This window comes from Amblyomma maculatum, chromosome 1, assembly GCF_055883805.1.
Source record: "Amblyomma maculatum isolate TAMU_Amacu chromosome 1, ASM5588380v1, whole genome shotgun sequence".
NCBI lineage: Eukaryota > Metazoa > Arthropoda > Arachnida > Ixodida > Ixodidae > Amblyomma > Amblyomma maculatum.
The window spans coordinates 421816974-421833933 of record NC_139344.1 but is presented as its reverse complement, the minus strand read 5'-3'; the positions used below and the strand labels follow the sequence as shown (position 1 = coordinate 421833933).

General features: G+C 42.5%; 1 protein-coding gene across 1 annotated transcript; it reads right to left on the bottom strand.

Annotated features, from left to right (window-relative positions):
* Positions 1–807: 807 nt before the first annotated feature.
* On the bottom strand, positions 808–15866 carry LOC146209240 (uncharacterized). Its single transcript, XM_084587376.1, has 5 exons — positions 15729–15866; positions 14849–14894; positions 12633–12811; positions 10754–10970; positions 808–1109 (listed from the first exon to the last, which is right to left on the bottom strand). The coding sequence occupies exons 2-5, from the start codon at positions 14883–14885 to the stop codon at positions 880–882; spliced, it is 663 nt and encodes a 220-aa protein (XP_084443502.1). The 5' UTR covers positions 14886–14894; positions 15729–15866; the 3' UTR covers positions 808–879.
* Between the last annotated feature and the right edge of the window lie 1094 nt (positions 15867–16960).

Sequence of the window (16960 nt, the reverse complement as noted above, 5' to 3'; positions counted from 1 at the left end):
GGCACGGAAGAGCAGGAACATCTTCAACTAAGGTGGCTCTTATTTGTTTTTTGACTTTTACGGCCACGCCACCACCTCTTGAGGGCCTGTCTTTTCTGAAAACTTTGTAGGAAGGTGGAAAAATTGCATCTTTGCTGATATGCAGCCAGGTCTCAGTTATAATAGATATATGGGGACTGTATTCAAGCAATAGGATTTCAAGTTCATCGGTTTTATTTACAACACTTCGAGCTAAGTGTAAGCTCTAAAGTGTAGAGCTATATTATACTGTACAAACCTGATGAACCCACTAGTAGTTCAGTTATGTTTAAATTCCGGTTTCTACATCCTCTATGAAGCGTGACGCTTTATTTTCTGTGCTGTGAAGAACAGCTGCCACTATGACCGCTGAAAAGCTGGAAAAACTATTCTGTACATCATTTCTTGTGAATCTACGTAACGTCTGGTGCGGCAACATAGCAAGGCCGATTCGCGTCTTCATTCAAGAGCTGGTGGAGCTCCTGACGCAGTCGGCACTATCGTGCAGCCGGAAAGCTTGAATCAACTACATCATCTGTGACACTTCACCCTTCTAACATTTTATTGCAAAGAAGTAATTGATTATCACTAATTGATTGCAGAAAAAAAAGCATTTCAATTACCTGAAATGTTAAAATTAAAGCAGTTATGAATTCATCACAAACTTACATCGAAGTGTAGTTAAAGTTTAGCCAATTACGAACGGACCTACTAAAGTAATAATGTGATGACATCTCCCTCGGGAAAGGTTGTTCGCCTGGAGGGAAAGGCGACAGGTACATAAAAGTATTAAAAAGAGGCATTCAGTGGCCTATGCCTTTATTTCAGTTTCATGGATACGCAGTTATTCTGAAGCTTGCATCAATTCTGTAATTTCAGCCACCCGTCGGAGGCAGCTACATACAGCGCCGCCATTGTCTTCTCCAGGGCCGGCATGTAAGTTGTCTCAATAGCGACCGTGATTTCCTTCTCAACTAAGGATACAATCTCTTTCTGGAATTCGTTGACGACGAGGTAGTGGAGGTACATGGATACCTTGATGGGTATCAACTTTGTTTTCAGATTCAAAGTGCGGTAGCCGTACTTTGTACCTGCGCAGAGGCAATCACAGAAGCTCGGTTAGGATGGGGCACCTCTGGGATGTCCCCATTTTATTTAGTTACTAGAGCAAATCAGAGTGATCATACCCGGGGACACAAAAACAAAACAATCAACATTTCCGCACATTGAAATGATCTAACTTTGTGTATTAGTCAGCTTAATCCAAGCTTTTAATTATTCGCTGTCAGCACAACTTAGGTTTAATAAGCATCGAAAAATGGTTGCCAGTACAAGATATCGTCATCTGAAAGAAAATTATAAACGCAACTTTTCGCATAGCGTGAACTTCCCGAATAAAAATTGGTTATGCGCAGATTGCCTTTCGGCAGGCTCGTAAATGTTTCATATTTCCATTCTTGCATTCATGAAAAATGTTCTTATTTACTTTTTATGGAGGTCTCATCTAGTCGGTGCGAGGAAAAAAAATCCTAATTGGAGTATTTCACTTCATATCATAAAACTCAATATTTTCCATAAATGTTCCCTTATTACCCTATTCCACTGTTGTAACATATAAACATAAAAAAGTAAACTTGTTTCTTAAATAACGTATGCGATTTCGCGAAAAAGGATGCTGCAAACGAGGCATTCACGGTGAAGATAACACTCTATATCAACCATTGCTAGTGATGGCACTTCTGAAGTAAAACAAGTGCGAATATGAGGTAAAAACGTTTTGTGGTAAAAATGAAAACAACTTGCATGTTGGTATTTTATCGTTACAAGGCAATAATGCAGGCGAGGAATCAGTTGCAACAAATGTTTTCACTACGGTCGGAAAAAAATTCCATTTCCCTCTTTTCTGATGTCAAATAGCGTTACTTAATAGTAATAAATACCTTACGCAATGCAGTACTTGTTACCAAAAGAGATGGAGAGGCATGCGGGCACCCTAATATTCCAAGTTTAAACGCTCAAGGTTGCAACGAAAGAGGCCTTCAAGCCTCTTCCTCAACGCGAAACACTCATTCACAGTAGTAGCAAACAAATGTATATTAAATGACTTCCTCCCTAAAAGGTACAGCCCCCTCCAAAGTTTACGACCCAGAGAATTTGTTCCTAATTGGTTTAGCGGGGCGCCATATAACAACTGGCAGTCCAAGATTGGGAGTATTGGGGGAACTATGCACTTGCTGATGGGAATGAATACTTTATTTTTACCTAATAAATAGGAAGCAAGAAACCAGACTTGTGGAATTCCTGAGCCCCAAAGCACCCACTGTCCCGGTCACCACCGCCTGTTGAAAGTCACGGCTAGAATTGCGTACCAGTGCTTCTACTGCTCCTTGGTGTGGCTATTAGAGGGTGTGATAGACATTTGTGGGCATACCCAAGGAGTGTTGGTCAGGCTTGCGGGTTCTTAGTGAAGTTACGCTCGTTTGTGTAGCGAGCGAGGTAGAATTAGGCGCACATACTGGGATGGGAGCATACACATGCTGGTCTGCTGGGGACGCCAGGCATACTTCCCGACCATGACAACGTCTCACCATTCGTGTGGGTATCTGCTGCGGGTCCTTCGGTACGCTTGTCTTATTTCGCACTAGTTGTGGAGCGTATCCTTGCGGGAAATCCTAACATTTCTTCCCGACTTTGCCCGATAGGCTCGTTCTCGGTCGGCTTTAAGAGTGACAGTGTTGGCCGCTAGGCAGGAGCAAGTCCAGCCAATATGATAATAAAAAATAGACACCCCAGAAGAAACAGAGACAAGACATGCTGATTTAGCCTCTGTGATAGAGCTTGAAACCATGTACCTACTATCTTCCCAGAGTGCATTAGTCGCCAGTACAATGGTAACAGAATGGGAATTTCGTCTTTGCATTAAGAAGCTCTGCGCAGGGCCAGAGGTACAACCACAGGAGTAGTTGTTACAGCACCTTTGGACTCGCGTATAATAGTGATGGCGTTGGTTTTGGAGAGGGAAATCGCGAGAACTGTCTCCTTGGCCCCTTCAGTGTAGAGTTTTTGCAGTGTAGAACAAACGTTTCACGCCTGTGAGCCCTGCTGTCACTTCAGGATAAACGAAGTGATCCACTGCGTTCGTTCCTACGGGATTCGCGCTGGTTGGGTCAGTACAGTTCTTCGACGTTTTTTTTTTACTGGAGGCTGGAGATGAGGCAGTGGGCGATTATGGTATTGGTTCTCGGCATAGCAGTGGGAGCTAGCTGATTTCGCAGAACGCATTAACTGGCGAATCATGAATAGCTGCTTGAGCAAACAGAAAAACCAGAATTTCTTTTGAATTCATATAAAAATGATTTAGGACAGATTGTATCTACAGCAGAATATAGCTGACGAGAGAACTTTATATTTGTCGGACACTTGAGCAAATGATTTTGTCAAAAAGAGTCAAAAGCATGCTGGGCAAACTTAACTCGTGGTCTGAAAAAAAAAATTCCTAGCTAAAATGTGAAATGTGTTGTATATGCAGATTTATTCCAGTTGTAATAAAATAGAAATAAGTAATGTAAAAACACTCCGCATTAAGAAAATGGAGGGCAGCCTAGGTCGCATGTAGGCATACAAAGCAGTTTAAAGTGCACGAAACCCACATGGAGAAATCTTGTAATCTATTATGCTATGTTTGAATGTTTGGTTACATGCTCATATTTGGTTTAGCCTGCAACGACACGAACCAACAAACAAATATTCAGAAAGTTTTAACATTACAAAATAAATGCAGTGATTTCAATAGCAGGCGCTAATATTTAGCATCTAAATGATCACTTTATGAATACAAGGGTCATCCATTCTTAGTGTCTGTCTCAGCTGTATAAATCTCAAATAAGCAGTGACAAGATTTCTAATTGACTTTGCTAATATATGTGAAAATACCGTTCTTCGGTATACAAGACAATACACATAATAAAAATGTCCACGCACAGAGTGCAGAATTTAAAGATTAAGATATGTATTACCATCGTTTCTGAACAGATGCACTTGCATTAATCAATCTATTCTCTCCGACAAATATAACAGCATCTGAAATATGTCCCTACAAAACAATGGATAGTACGCAACTGTAAAATAGATGTGATTAATTTAGAAGGGCGATTAGGAGGGCTAGTTGGTTCGGCATGGTGATGGAACGGCGCGAACGGCGGGACACAACCGTGTGCATCCTTTTTTCGCGTTCTTGCGTCCCGTTCCTTTCTCTGTTACATCACCGTTATTATACTCCTCTCCTTAGTCTACGTGCACACATACTATGCTGTTTATCTTTTAAGAAGACATTGTACATATGTGTTGTTTTGTGTATTTTCTTGGTTTTTGTTTATATGTTATCTGCCACCCCGTGTCAAACTGCCGTTTTCCTCAGTCACTGTACATCAATGAAACAAACGAAACAGAACTGATATGAAAAGCCTTCGCTAGGAGATTAAACATGAAATTGACTTCCATCTGAGTTCTAACATCGCCATTGTGCAGGGTGTAGAGGTAATTGTAAATGCACGATGCGGTGACCACAGGATGATAAGGCATCAAATTTGCCTATATTTGAGGAAGCTCGTCGCAGATTAGTAAGGAAGAAGTCCATCAAATGCTTAGCGATCAGAGTGAGCGCAGATGATTCAGGATCTCGCTAAAAAACAGATGTGCCACTTTGACAAGCGAAAACTACCACTGTGTAGGAGCAATGACCGATACGTTCAATGATGTCCTTACTGCGTGCGAGGTATAAGTAGGCGGTAGGAAGTTACAAAGGATAGAGAAAATTATTTATTCAGGTAAAAGATGTCATTACAAAATTCTAAAGTCTGGAGGCCTGCAACCAGATAGGATAAAACTGGAATATATATTAACGCTAATCAGTAGGTGTATAGTGTTCGGCGTGTATAGGTGTTCGGAGTTAGTTGTATAGCATGGAGAAACAACCGCGACACAAAAAACAGTGGTAGTCTTAAGCGGTGAGGGGGAGCTTGAGCGCAGCCCAAAACCAGATCTATGATCTAAGAGAGAAGACGGCTAGTGTACCAGTGCCATCAGTAAGGACAGAAAATCAAAGTAGCCGAGTTCTGTACACCCCTATACAGTAGCCGAAAATTGTCCAGGTAACGAAGGACAAGGTTAACAAAGCAATACAAGCTAAGAACAGGAGAAAGCAGCTGGGGAGGATTAGGTAACAGTAGATATGTTGAAGGATGGTGGTGATATCGTGCAAGAAAAACTAGCCCCACTGTACACGCAATGCTAGATGGCGTCGACGGTATGGATATCTTGTAAGAACGCTAACAGTTTAATGCATCAAAAAGGACGTAAACATTAAAAGCCAATCAGCTTACTAAAACTTACGTACAATGTATCTTAATTCTATTCACCTGTCCTGATTCTATTGGCAGTCACTAAGGTAATCGTTAATACACTCAGGGCAACCTTAGCCTTCAATCAACCAAAGGCCAAGCAGATTTTCGAAAATGGTATTCTACCACCCACCATATCTATGCTGTTAACTAGATGACAGAACAATGCTCGCAATATACCCTTGCGCTGTGCATCGCATTTAATCATTATTCGAAAGCATTTGTCTGAATCGAAAGATTCGCTGTCATGCAGATATCATTGCGAAGCCAGGGTGTAGATGAGCCACTATATAAAAGCAATGAACGATATCTATGGCGGCTGCGCAGCAACGATAGATCTCTATAACGGAAGCAATGAAATTTCCATGAGGAAAGTTTTATGCAAGCGCAAGGAGACACGATCTTCTGATTACTTTTCTCAGCTTGCTTAGAAGACGTATTCAGAACATATTCAGAATTATTTAGAAAAAAGAGCTAGGGATAAAGTTTTAAATAACTCAGCAGCCGCGTTGCGTCCATCAGACTGCCTGCTGCAGTAAACGACTCATGGCCTCGACAAGAAAACTATAAGGTGGGCCCAAAATTAATATGATCAAGGCTCAGGTAATGTTGAACAGCCTTGGATTTTAGGCTAATATGGCTATTTAAGACAGGTAGTTCCTGCACGTTCTGACCATAAGTGGAATGACCATAATAATTTGATTAGGAAGTGTGCATTCGGCAGGTACTCAAAGATTATGACTAGCAGCTTAGTGGTATCTCTCATTACGAAAGCATTAACATTTGCAGTTTACCTGTTTACAATTTAAGGATGAAGCGCGGAGGATAGTGAAAAGGGTTCTACTTAGTTGAGTACAAACCACAGTGTAGTACAAACAGCGAGTGACTGAATAAAAAATGGTGACTGTAACGTTAACAGATAAGAAGCGTGGAGAGCGGAAAAGAGAAGTAACCCCAGTTAATGACATGTCAGTGGAGATCAAGATGAAGAAATGGGCATGGGCAGCACATTTTGTGCGACGAGAGGGCTACCGATGGGCGTGAAGGATAAAAAATTGGATTCCACTGAAAGGAAAATCACCAGGGGGTGGCAGAAAGGTGGGCTAATGAGGTTAGAAAACTTGCAGGGTCAAGTGGATGAATCTAGCGCATGACAGGGTAGAGTGGAGGAATATGGAAAATACATTTGCCCTACAGTCGGTGTAGCCCATCTGAAGAAGACAATGTCCGCCACTTTTCAAAAGACTACGATCGGCGCTGATCCGACATAAGGCGCGCCGTCATGCTCAGATGCTATCCGTTTGGGCTGTACAGCTTCGATGGGAACTAGACAATACGAAGGGAGCACATATAGTCCCTAACGCTAAGAATGCTTTAGGAAACCCTTTCTGTTTAATGTAAAACACAGAAGAAATTATAGAGGTAACTGACTTGAAAGTTTTAGGAAAATTCTCCACAGAGATGCCTGTGCTTGTATACCAACCCACCGACCCCGACTGACGCTTCCTTTACACTGCCACTCAGCTACGACGGCGACAGTTGTTCATCCTTCTACTCTCAAAGTACTTATGTGACCTGCAATCTTTCCTGGAGAGTGTTCACCTGCACCCGACCCGTCCAGAGTGGCGGAGGTGAAACTTCCTTTGTTACTGAGAATGGCATTCAGTTCAGTTCAGGCGTTCAGTCGTGTCCGACTCTTCGTGACCCTATGGACCATGTCACGCCACGCTTTCCGGTCTCTCACTATCTTCTTAACATCACATAGCTTCATCGGCAATGCCTCGAGAATGCCATCTAACCATCGCGTTCGCTGCCTACCCCTTCTCCGGCGACCCTCAACCTTTCCCAACATTAAATCTTTCTCCAGCGACTCCTCTCTTCTCATCAGATGACCAAAGTAGCTGAGCTTTAACTTTAGAATTTGACCCTCCAATGAGCAGTCAGGGTTTATGGTCGACAATATCGACTGATTTGATCTTCTGGCAGTCCAAGGAACTCTTAAGAGTCTTCGCCAGCACCACAATTCAAACGCGTCAATTCTTCGGCGGTCAGCCTTTTTCACAGTCCAACTCTCGCATCCATACATCACAACTGGAAAGACCATAGCACGGGTTATACGGATCTTGGTTAGCAGATTAATGTCTCTGCTCTTTACTAGGCGGTCAAGGCTAACCATTGCTCTCTTTCCCAGAAGCAGGCGTCTCCTAATTTCATGGCTGCAGTCTCCTTCCGAGGTAATCTTGGCGCCCAAGAACAGAAAATCTGTCACAGCTTCCACTTCTTGTCCATTGATGCTCCAGGACTTGATAGGGCAAGTCGCCATGATCTTCGTCTTTTTAATGTTCAGTTTAAGCCCAAACTTCTCACTCTCTTCTTGTACGCGCATCAGAAGTCTCTTGAGTTCCACTTCACTTTCTGCCATTAAAGTGGTATCATCCGCATATCTAAGGTTGTTGATACGTTTTCCAGCAATCTTCACTCCAGCTGAAGACTCGTCCAGACCGGCCTTCCTCATGATGCACTCTGCATATAGGTTAAATAGGCAGGGCGACAGAATGGCATATAGCATGATATAAGCAAACAGTGTAGGTCTGCGGTAACCCTCTTATGCTATGACATGAAGATTGCCTAATTCAAGCCTCTCGCTAGGCTAGTTGCAAACAGCCCTACTGAAAAATCAAAAGTTCTGCGGGGCAATAACCTCATAAAATACCACATAATCGCATATACTCTCATACAGTGCACATTATTATCATAAAATATCGTACATAATTTATGATAATGTACAAGAAACTATGAGACCTTATGCAATTATATGCGACTTGTATGTGATTTCTTATGTGAATTAAGTGAGATTGTGTGAGAAAACGGGAGGTTATTGCCTCAGACAATTTTTTCAGTAGGGAAATGCAGGGAAATGTCTTATGATATATAGAAATGATTCCTACAGCCATTGGCACGAGGAAAGCTTAGGGAAATTTTTAGTAAGTGTTAAATAATATTCGAATAGTGAAGATGTTTGATAAGAAAGTGAAAGAAAACTTATGCCACCGGTGGGATACGAAACCACGACCTCCGATTTGTGAGTGCGAAGCTGTGATCCTCGCATGGTATGAGATTAGAGGGTGGGATAAAACACACGAGCTTGGCATCTGTCTCATCGGTGAGACCTGTACTCTGGAAACCTAAACATGTATATAGTGGTTCTGTATATAGTGCTAAAATTGGACAGATCAGTCTGATATGGAGCTCGAACCAGACAAACCATGTCAGGTTTGACCAACCCTGCTCAGACGGATGCACCGTGTGGTGCTTTGTGGGCGGCGAAGCACGTGCATATGCATGAAAGTATTTTTTATACATCCTTAGTGAGAAAAACTAATCAGAAAATGTTCTATTAACACAACTAAACTGCTTTGTGGTTTTTGAGGGTGAATCTATTGCGACAACAAAAATTTCTACAACCTTGTAATTATTTGTTGTCACAAAAAAGGTACTTAAGGCCTGTACATTGCCAAAACCTACTGCGGAAAATACTACGCAACTACAGGAAAGTACACTATACTTCTGAAAATTCTGCATTGTCACAGCACTACCGAATATTTTGTCGTGTTATTGACACCCTTCTGCAGCGCGTTTAGACTATGCTATAAGAATATTTTGGACAAATTAGGTACGTGCGTTACTGTACAATCTCGCTTTTAATTAAAGGCATTCCCAAGAAAACATTTCAATTTCAGGGGCATCATTTCAAGAATTATTGCAATATATTTTAAATCTAGATTCAGCCTATGTCAAGGTTGTTTCGTTACAAAATATATTACTTTGAAAAAGTGAACATTGTAGTGAAATGTTTGTTTTCATTCACATTTTTCCGCTACGTATTTCTGTGTTATGTATTTTGCTATGTATTCCCGTATTCCAAAACTATGCACTATATACATCAGTCAGTTTTGTGCATTTTGAATTTCTGACCTCCTATGTTTTTATGTTTATAATCGGTTGTATAGCTGCTTACAAAATTTTAACAACTGTAATGTTACTCCAAAGGGGAAGGGGGATTACATGGGGCTCTGTCAATCTGCCGCAAGACAGTTTTTACTCCAGGCTTCCGCCACCTTGTAAACGTAGATGATAATTAAAGGTCATTATAATTATTATAACTAAGTCATAAAAATGACGCAGCAAAAATCATTTTCAAGCCGCGGATCGACGATGTAACCGCTGTATAAAGGCGCCACGCCAAAACCGGTGGAAAAGGGAATTTTCTGCCTTTAGGGCCTCTGCGCATTCTTTTTTTTTTTCCTTTACATAGGTAGGGCGGTTACCGCGGCTAACGGGGTGTTCGGATTTTACTTTGTGGTCCTTGCTGTGATGCCGATCGGGTAACATCAGTGGCATATGCGGAGAGAAATTGAGGCGCCTCTACGTGCATTTGTTGTAAATTAACGAATAGCCCTGGGGCACCGAAATTTTTTCGTTGTAGTGGCGAATACATTATGGCATTGTGTTGTCTGCGGAGGCGTTCGAAATTCTTAAGACAAATAAAAAGACGGTTGACCATACGAGATCCTTTATATAGAAGCCGTTTTCAAAATTCCAGAACCTTTCTACTTTCGATTGCAATGTTTCCATTAATACATGCTTATAGTTTACCCCGATATTTAACGGATCACTTCTTACTGACTTATTCATGCGCATAATAGAATGAAGAGTGTTGACGCGAAAGCTTTCTTTTAAAGCAAATAAAAAAACAGCGTACATCCTGCAAATATTCTTGGCAGTTGTATTCCTCTCTTTACATCGCAATGTACTCCAAACTCTTTTACGTATATCAGAACGACGTCTTAGCATTCTACCCAGATGAATGTGATGGGAAATGAACAGGGCAGTTTCATTTATTACACCATACGCATTTAACCGCATCATGTAATCTAGCTACTCACAAAAGTTAAAGACGGCAATAAAACACAGAAAGAAGACACGGCTCCTAGTTTGCATTGCGCCACTAAAATACAATTAAGATGCGCTAGGCGGTTCTGTCCATGTTTGCGACTAGTCACCCAAGTTCGCTGTTTCTGTCAACCCGGCCACGTCGTGATGGTGTCCCGGGACGTCACAAAAGTCACCGAAATATAAAGCGGCCCTATCGCCTGCCAACTACCAACTGCCAGAGATGTCGGCGCGACGTAACGGGTTTTCCACACGCATTTAGTGTCAGCGCCCTAACTGCAAAACGTAGAAAGAGAAAAGGGATAATGTTCTTGAGGATCACACGAACAAGGCTAATACCGCTGACCAAATGATATATTGAGTGGCGTGCATGTTAGACCTACATTTAGTGCAGTTGCCGAAGAACCAATCGATGCAGGTGTGCGTGCTACCCTCGTTGACGAGCACTTCAGCGGGCACCGTCCTGGTCTTGCCGTCGACGATCGCCTCGACGTCGTACTTGGCAATTAAGCCACGCATGTTCAAGGAGCAGCAGAGTCGAAGGTGGGGAATGAGCTCGTTTCTTTCGTCCACTAAGTCGCAACTGCCTATTCGCCGCACCTGCGAAGAAAAAGCGAAGTCCAAGCACTTTTATTGAGTCCTACGTTGAGTGCCGGATTGGTTCCAGAAGAGAGAAGTATATACAGTCGCCTCGATGCTGTGAAGGGCGCTGCACTTATTCCGACCGCATGGAGCTTAGCAACTAGCGTAGTCATCGCGATCAACAGTGAAGAGTTATTTATCTGCGACAGAATATGGCGTTCTCTAATGTATGTCGAGCGGTACATTATCAAGAAGTAAGTGAAATGATTGGGCTACTTCAGCTGGTTAAAAAAGCCGGGGTACAGGGCATATTGACTGCAAGTTTAAACCATTTACTCGGTTGGATTAAAAGCCGCGTTTGCAGACTTCTTTTCAAATTTTTTTTGCATGATGCACTTTGCTATTTACTAATTATTCTTTTAATTTGTGCTCTCATTATCTCGCACAGGCTAATTTTGTGGAAGAATGATGACCAAAATATCTATGAAGTCTCGCTTTAAGCATGCGGTCACTGACGTACCTGCGCAGCCCAGGGAAAGAATCTCTTACCAATCCTCTATCGGTCCTGCAAGGTTCTATTCCTATCTCAGCCATCGAATTGAAAAGAGAGCGGTGATTTCTGAGCTGCCTCCACGTCATAGACATGCTCGCGTGACGTTTTGCGGCAAGCCTACAATCAATACAGGGGTGTGAATTTCAAACTGTCAGTTGCCAGAGTCTGCTCGTAGCCGTACCGCTCAAGTCACCGATAAGCCGAATTTTCTGAAGAACATGACCTGAACGCGACGTTGACGGGACATCACTTACGTTTTACATTTAAATTTATTATGTGTCATCTTTATTCGCAACCGTCGGCCAGTCACCTTGCAGATAATCGATCAGTAAATCTTGCTCGCCACTCTCCTAATCATAAAAATTTTATTTTATGCTTCTATTTTCTCCTAGAGGCTCACTAGCACACCGCAGTACGCTGCCCAGTTAAGTGAAATACCATATGGCACGTTTGTGTGATGGGCTTAATCACCTTAATCAAACGGCACGAATGTGCCTACGTGTCTAATTATAAACCCTTGTTTACAAACTCCCATTCGACCCTCCCGTGTTAAATGAGCAACGAGATTTTAAGCTTCTTATCGACTTTTAGGCATTGTGGGATCTCTTAGCTCTGCACACCCCAGAATCAAATCACTGCGCGGCCGTGTTCTCTGGCAACGTCAAAAACCAACAATAATGCCACTAGTTAGTTTAGACTCGCTACACCGACGCCAGATTTTTGTGGAGAACGTTCACGAGGCTGTCACGTTGAAACCTCTATCTGCAGCATGTATTTTCCATGTAAGGCATAATGGAATGTTGAAACTTTTCAGAACCCACAGACCCCACTGAATGTATAGACAGAACTATGAAAAAGCAAATCATGCCGCGGTGGCCCAGTAAGCTAGAGGGCCTGCCTGCTGATCCGAAGGACGCGGGATGCAATCCCGACAGCGGCGGCCGCTTTTTGGTTGAGACGAAAAGAAAGGCTCCCGTGCGCTGTTTGATGTCACTGCACGTTAAAGAACCGCAGGTGATGGACATTTCTGCAGCCCTCCATTACGGCGTCATGGCCTGAGTCCCTTTAGGACGTTAAACCCCAGAAAAAAAATTAATCCGATATCTTCAGGAGTGGCGGGTCCGCACCCTTCGGCGTAAGTTGGCGAGGGATCCATTTTCCAGATGAAACTCGACAAATCCAGAAAATCCATCCTTGTAATCCACGTCAAACGAGATGTTCTCCAGAGGAATCTTTTCAATGCCAACTTTTCGCAGCGACCAGTCAACGACGTAGTCGTTGCGCCAGGATTTCGCCGAAGTGGACGCTGCACAGAACACCAAAACCACATTTTGAACAAGCTCACTCATTTCAAATAAACCAAGAAGAAACAAATATCGTGAGGATAGTTTTGTTATCTCTTGTTTTTTTTTTGCTTTTTTTTTAGAATCGTTATAGTGTTGTAAGCGTACTACACCAGGCTAAATCAGGAAAAGTGATTGAAGTCTAGATTTCTTTTCGTAGAGAAAAAATATACAGCTCTTTAACCTTGTTGAAGACATTTATTACGAATGAACTTCACAGTGAGCCATTTGTCTTGCGAGTGGGCGCTATCCTCTGTAACAACAGCTCCTACAGCAACGTTCTTCTATTGCTCATTTTTTTACGGCTGCTGCTACTGCTCTCGTTTGTACAGTTATGCTACTGCTATCAGGGCATACATGCTAAACTGAAAATTTGGAGTAAATAACCTTTGTCGTGGGATATAATAACTGTAGTAAGCTGTGAGCCAACGCCAGCCAAAAATGTTTCATAGGGGCTGCCTCAGTTTACTAAACTACCCTTACTCTCACTTATACCATCCACAAGTAATGTACGAAAAACTGTGTTCAAGGAAAGGCAGTCTGATCTTACAAGGCACTTAGTCGAATTGAGTATTTCCTTCATCCTTAATTTCGGTGCTGAGCTTTCCGATCTACTGCGCATCGACGGAGGTTGATGAAGGCGGTGACATGCAAAGCGCCGTCTTGAAACTAACAGTTAAGCATGCTGGATGTTTGAGTGGTGCGATGAAAGAGCGCGCGTTCTTTATCTATCGCATCATTACGAAAAATAACGAAAACTAGGAAGAGGCAATAGGAAAAACAAAGTGTTAGTGAGTTGGAATATGGGAGGCACAGAGAGTCTAAAACAATGATTCTTGCTTAGAGATGGAAAATACCGCGGTGCGACTGTCAAGGCGCCTGCCAAGAAACTGTCTTGCGAGGGAACCTCTCCCTACCTGTGCGCTATGCGATCGAAATAGATATGTTAGCAAAGAGAAGCATAAATATTTTGTTATTATGAAAAAGTTACAAGCAATAAGGGCATCAGAAACGTTGAACATTTTTGATATAGTTGAATTGGTAAGCGAGAAATCAACTAAAGTGAACAGCTTTCACAACAATATTGCACCGATAATGCCTGTTTTTGATGGGGACAGCAACACTGAGCTTTTGAAAATGGGGACTAAAGATTGCGCGGAGAAATAAGAAATAAACGTATAGACCAGTCAGCGCATGCCAATACTGCCTACTACTGGCAAAGGTTGTCGGTTCTCGACAATGTGTCGAGCCGTATATCTTCAACCGTCCTGTTTAATGTTCATTACAGATACAAAAACATGATGGATGCCATTCATCGATTCTGATGCAAACATATTTTCTTTTGGCAGATGAAGTAACGGTAGTGTGCGTTGGTGAACGGATGGTGTGTATTAATAGTCTAAATGTGGAGCTCAGCGAAATCACAGAAAGAGAAATAACTTGGCTAAAGTGTTAGGCTTTTTGGTATAGAGACTATTTAGACGCGTTTGAATATTTTGGACAGCATTTCTTTGACATATTTCTTGGCATATTCCTTTGCAAAAGCCGCATAGGCGGGTCGCGAATAGATGCGTGACACCTGAATTAAAATTCTAACAAAATTGAAATATGTTGGTGGAAAAAGACAGGAGAATCTGAGTTACAATAGGATGTGAATTTGGACAGAAGGACGGATAAAAGAAATTCCTTTCGCGTCATCTTGTTTGATCGTCTCTGCCTTTTGATTCCTAATACCGGAGGCTACGCCAGCTACGCTACGGCGCGAGCGTCCACCCGATCACCCGTACTCTCTGACGGGTGCAAATAAAGGGCTTTCTCTCTCTTTCTTAACAAGGGAGCCAAACAGGCCTTCTTGGTTGCTGCACATCATGATTTTTATTAATTCAATAAAGGAACTCATTCGTCACTCAATATTATATTCAAAACTGCTTTTTTTGGTCGCGAGTGTCCCCTTAACGTCGTCTCGGATCGCGAACATAGGCAAAAAGCATGGTGCTCACCGGCAAGCAGAAGCAAAGCCCACACTTGAAGGAACATTCTGGCTATCTGAAAACGAGAGAGAGATTCGTATTGGCAACATTTTAGGCGACAATTGCGGCAGCACGTTAGGAGAGCACTTGAGGATGGTGCAACTTCAAGGCAGTAGACAACCAAAGTTATATTCGACAAGGTAAGGCTACTAACAAATGTGTCTTGATAACGAATAGCAAACATGATGCAAATGATATTTAACAGCAAGCTGTCTTGCGCAAGTTGAAAGTAGTTCATCACGAGGACCAACGCAAAAGAGACAAAGGAAAAAGGAAAATGAAAACAACAGGAACGCGGTCCGTGTCTTTTCCTTTCCTTCGTCATTAGTCCTTTTGCGATGGTCCTCATAATACAAGTGAGAACTGCTGCCCTGATGAAACTAAATATTAATGTATAAGCCTTCGAAAGTAGGAAAACAAACCTTTTATAAACCTTTTATAACAAAGATTTTTAGAGATGTTCTGTTCCCCATATTTATTCCACAGTACTGCAGGCAAAATTGTTCAGCTTTTGGTCTTTCATAAGAGAGTTCTCTTTGAAAACTCATAAAAATATTCTTTGCATTAACCGTTATATAGAAATAAAAGTTTGCTTTGTTAAATTTGCTTACCTTACCAAGCTTGCTAAAATTAGCTTTAAATGTAGCAAATTATATTCTGGACTTTTCACCGCACGCTGCTAAGTTCACGATTAAAGTAACCGATAACAATGAATAAAACATTATTTCGAAACTTACACAAACGGTTCACACGTACCACACATTGAAATATTTATATTGGCACATTTTTCTTTTATGTTCAGATGGCACTCGCGAATCTTTATAAGAGCCAGGAATGGACAAAACCTCACCTGATCAGCGTACAAATTATGCGAAGCGCTACTGACTGACTGCTGGCGCTATGGAGGCATTGCTTTTTATCGTCATCACGGAGGTTACACCAGCCTACATGAAATCGTCCGTAGGGGATTGAACGCAGCTGAAGTAATCGGCCTTATTGCCGTTAGGCTTGGTCATATAGGTCGAAATCTATCTCTGACTCACAAGGCAAGAGGCAAATGAAGGACTCGGTACCTTCTTGAGGAGATATGCCGACTGCCGACTTTCTGTTATCGATCTTTCTCATAAGCATTGCTTCTCCGGCAGTTTTGCTTTTCTTCTCTCGTGACAGAGTCGCCGACCCTTATCATGTTTCTGCTGTTGACATGAGAGGTGTGCGGAGATAATTTCTGCGAAGTATATTTTCCAATGGGGCCCAGATTTTTTTCTTTCCTTGCATGGTAGATAGAACACTTTAAGATCTGCTCAGTAGTCCTTAGTACACACACATTGTGAGGAAAATATATGATTGCAACGTTTCATTACACCAGCTGTGTCAGCACATCTATACTGCCCGCGTAGCTGTAAGCTGTCCGCTGGGCTGAAAAAGTTATCCTTTGTTGCAAAAAACTTGCCAGCTTCACGAGTCTGCTTTATCACAAGAATAGTTTTGTAAATAAATAATTGTGCAGGTTTAAGCATGGCTTCAACCCACCTAGGGAAGAAGGGGGTAGCGAAAGTGGCAAGGAAGAAGAAAGAGCCGTAGTAGAGGATTGCGCAGTAAGTTTGACTGCCTGGGAAGATTTAACGTGCACTGACAACGCAAAACCCACGGACGCGCCTCTGCGTTTCACGTCTAGCGAAACGCAGCCGCCAGCGGTCGCGTTCGAGTCATAGGCTCTGGAACAGTAGCCGGGCGTCGTAACCACCAAACCACCGCAACTGGGCACGTATTTTCTATTCAAAAGCTAAATTTTGTGGAAAGGAAGGCTTAGTATACTACTGGCTGAACACCTAGACTTAATCAGGTGAAGGTCACTCTATATTTTTGAAGGTGAAGTGCTGGTTTGGTTTGTGGGGTTTTACATCCCAAAGCGACCCAAGCTATGAGAGACGCCGTAGTGGAGGGCGGCGGATATCTTGATCACCTGGGGTTCTTTACCGAGCCCTCATATCGCACAGCAGTGACAGAACAAGGGCGCCTTGCTTTTCGAAAAGCGGCCACCGTGGCCGACATTCGATCTTCCATCTTTGGGTACAGCAG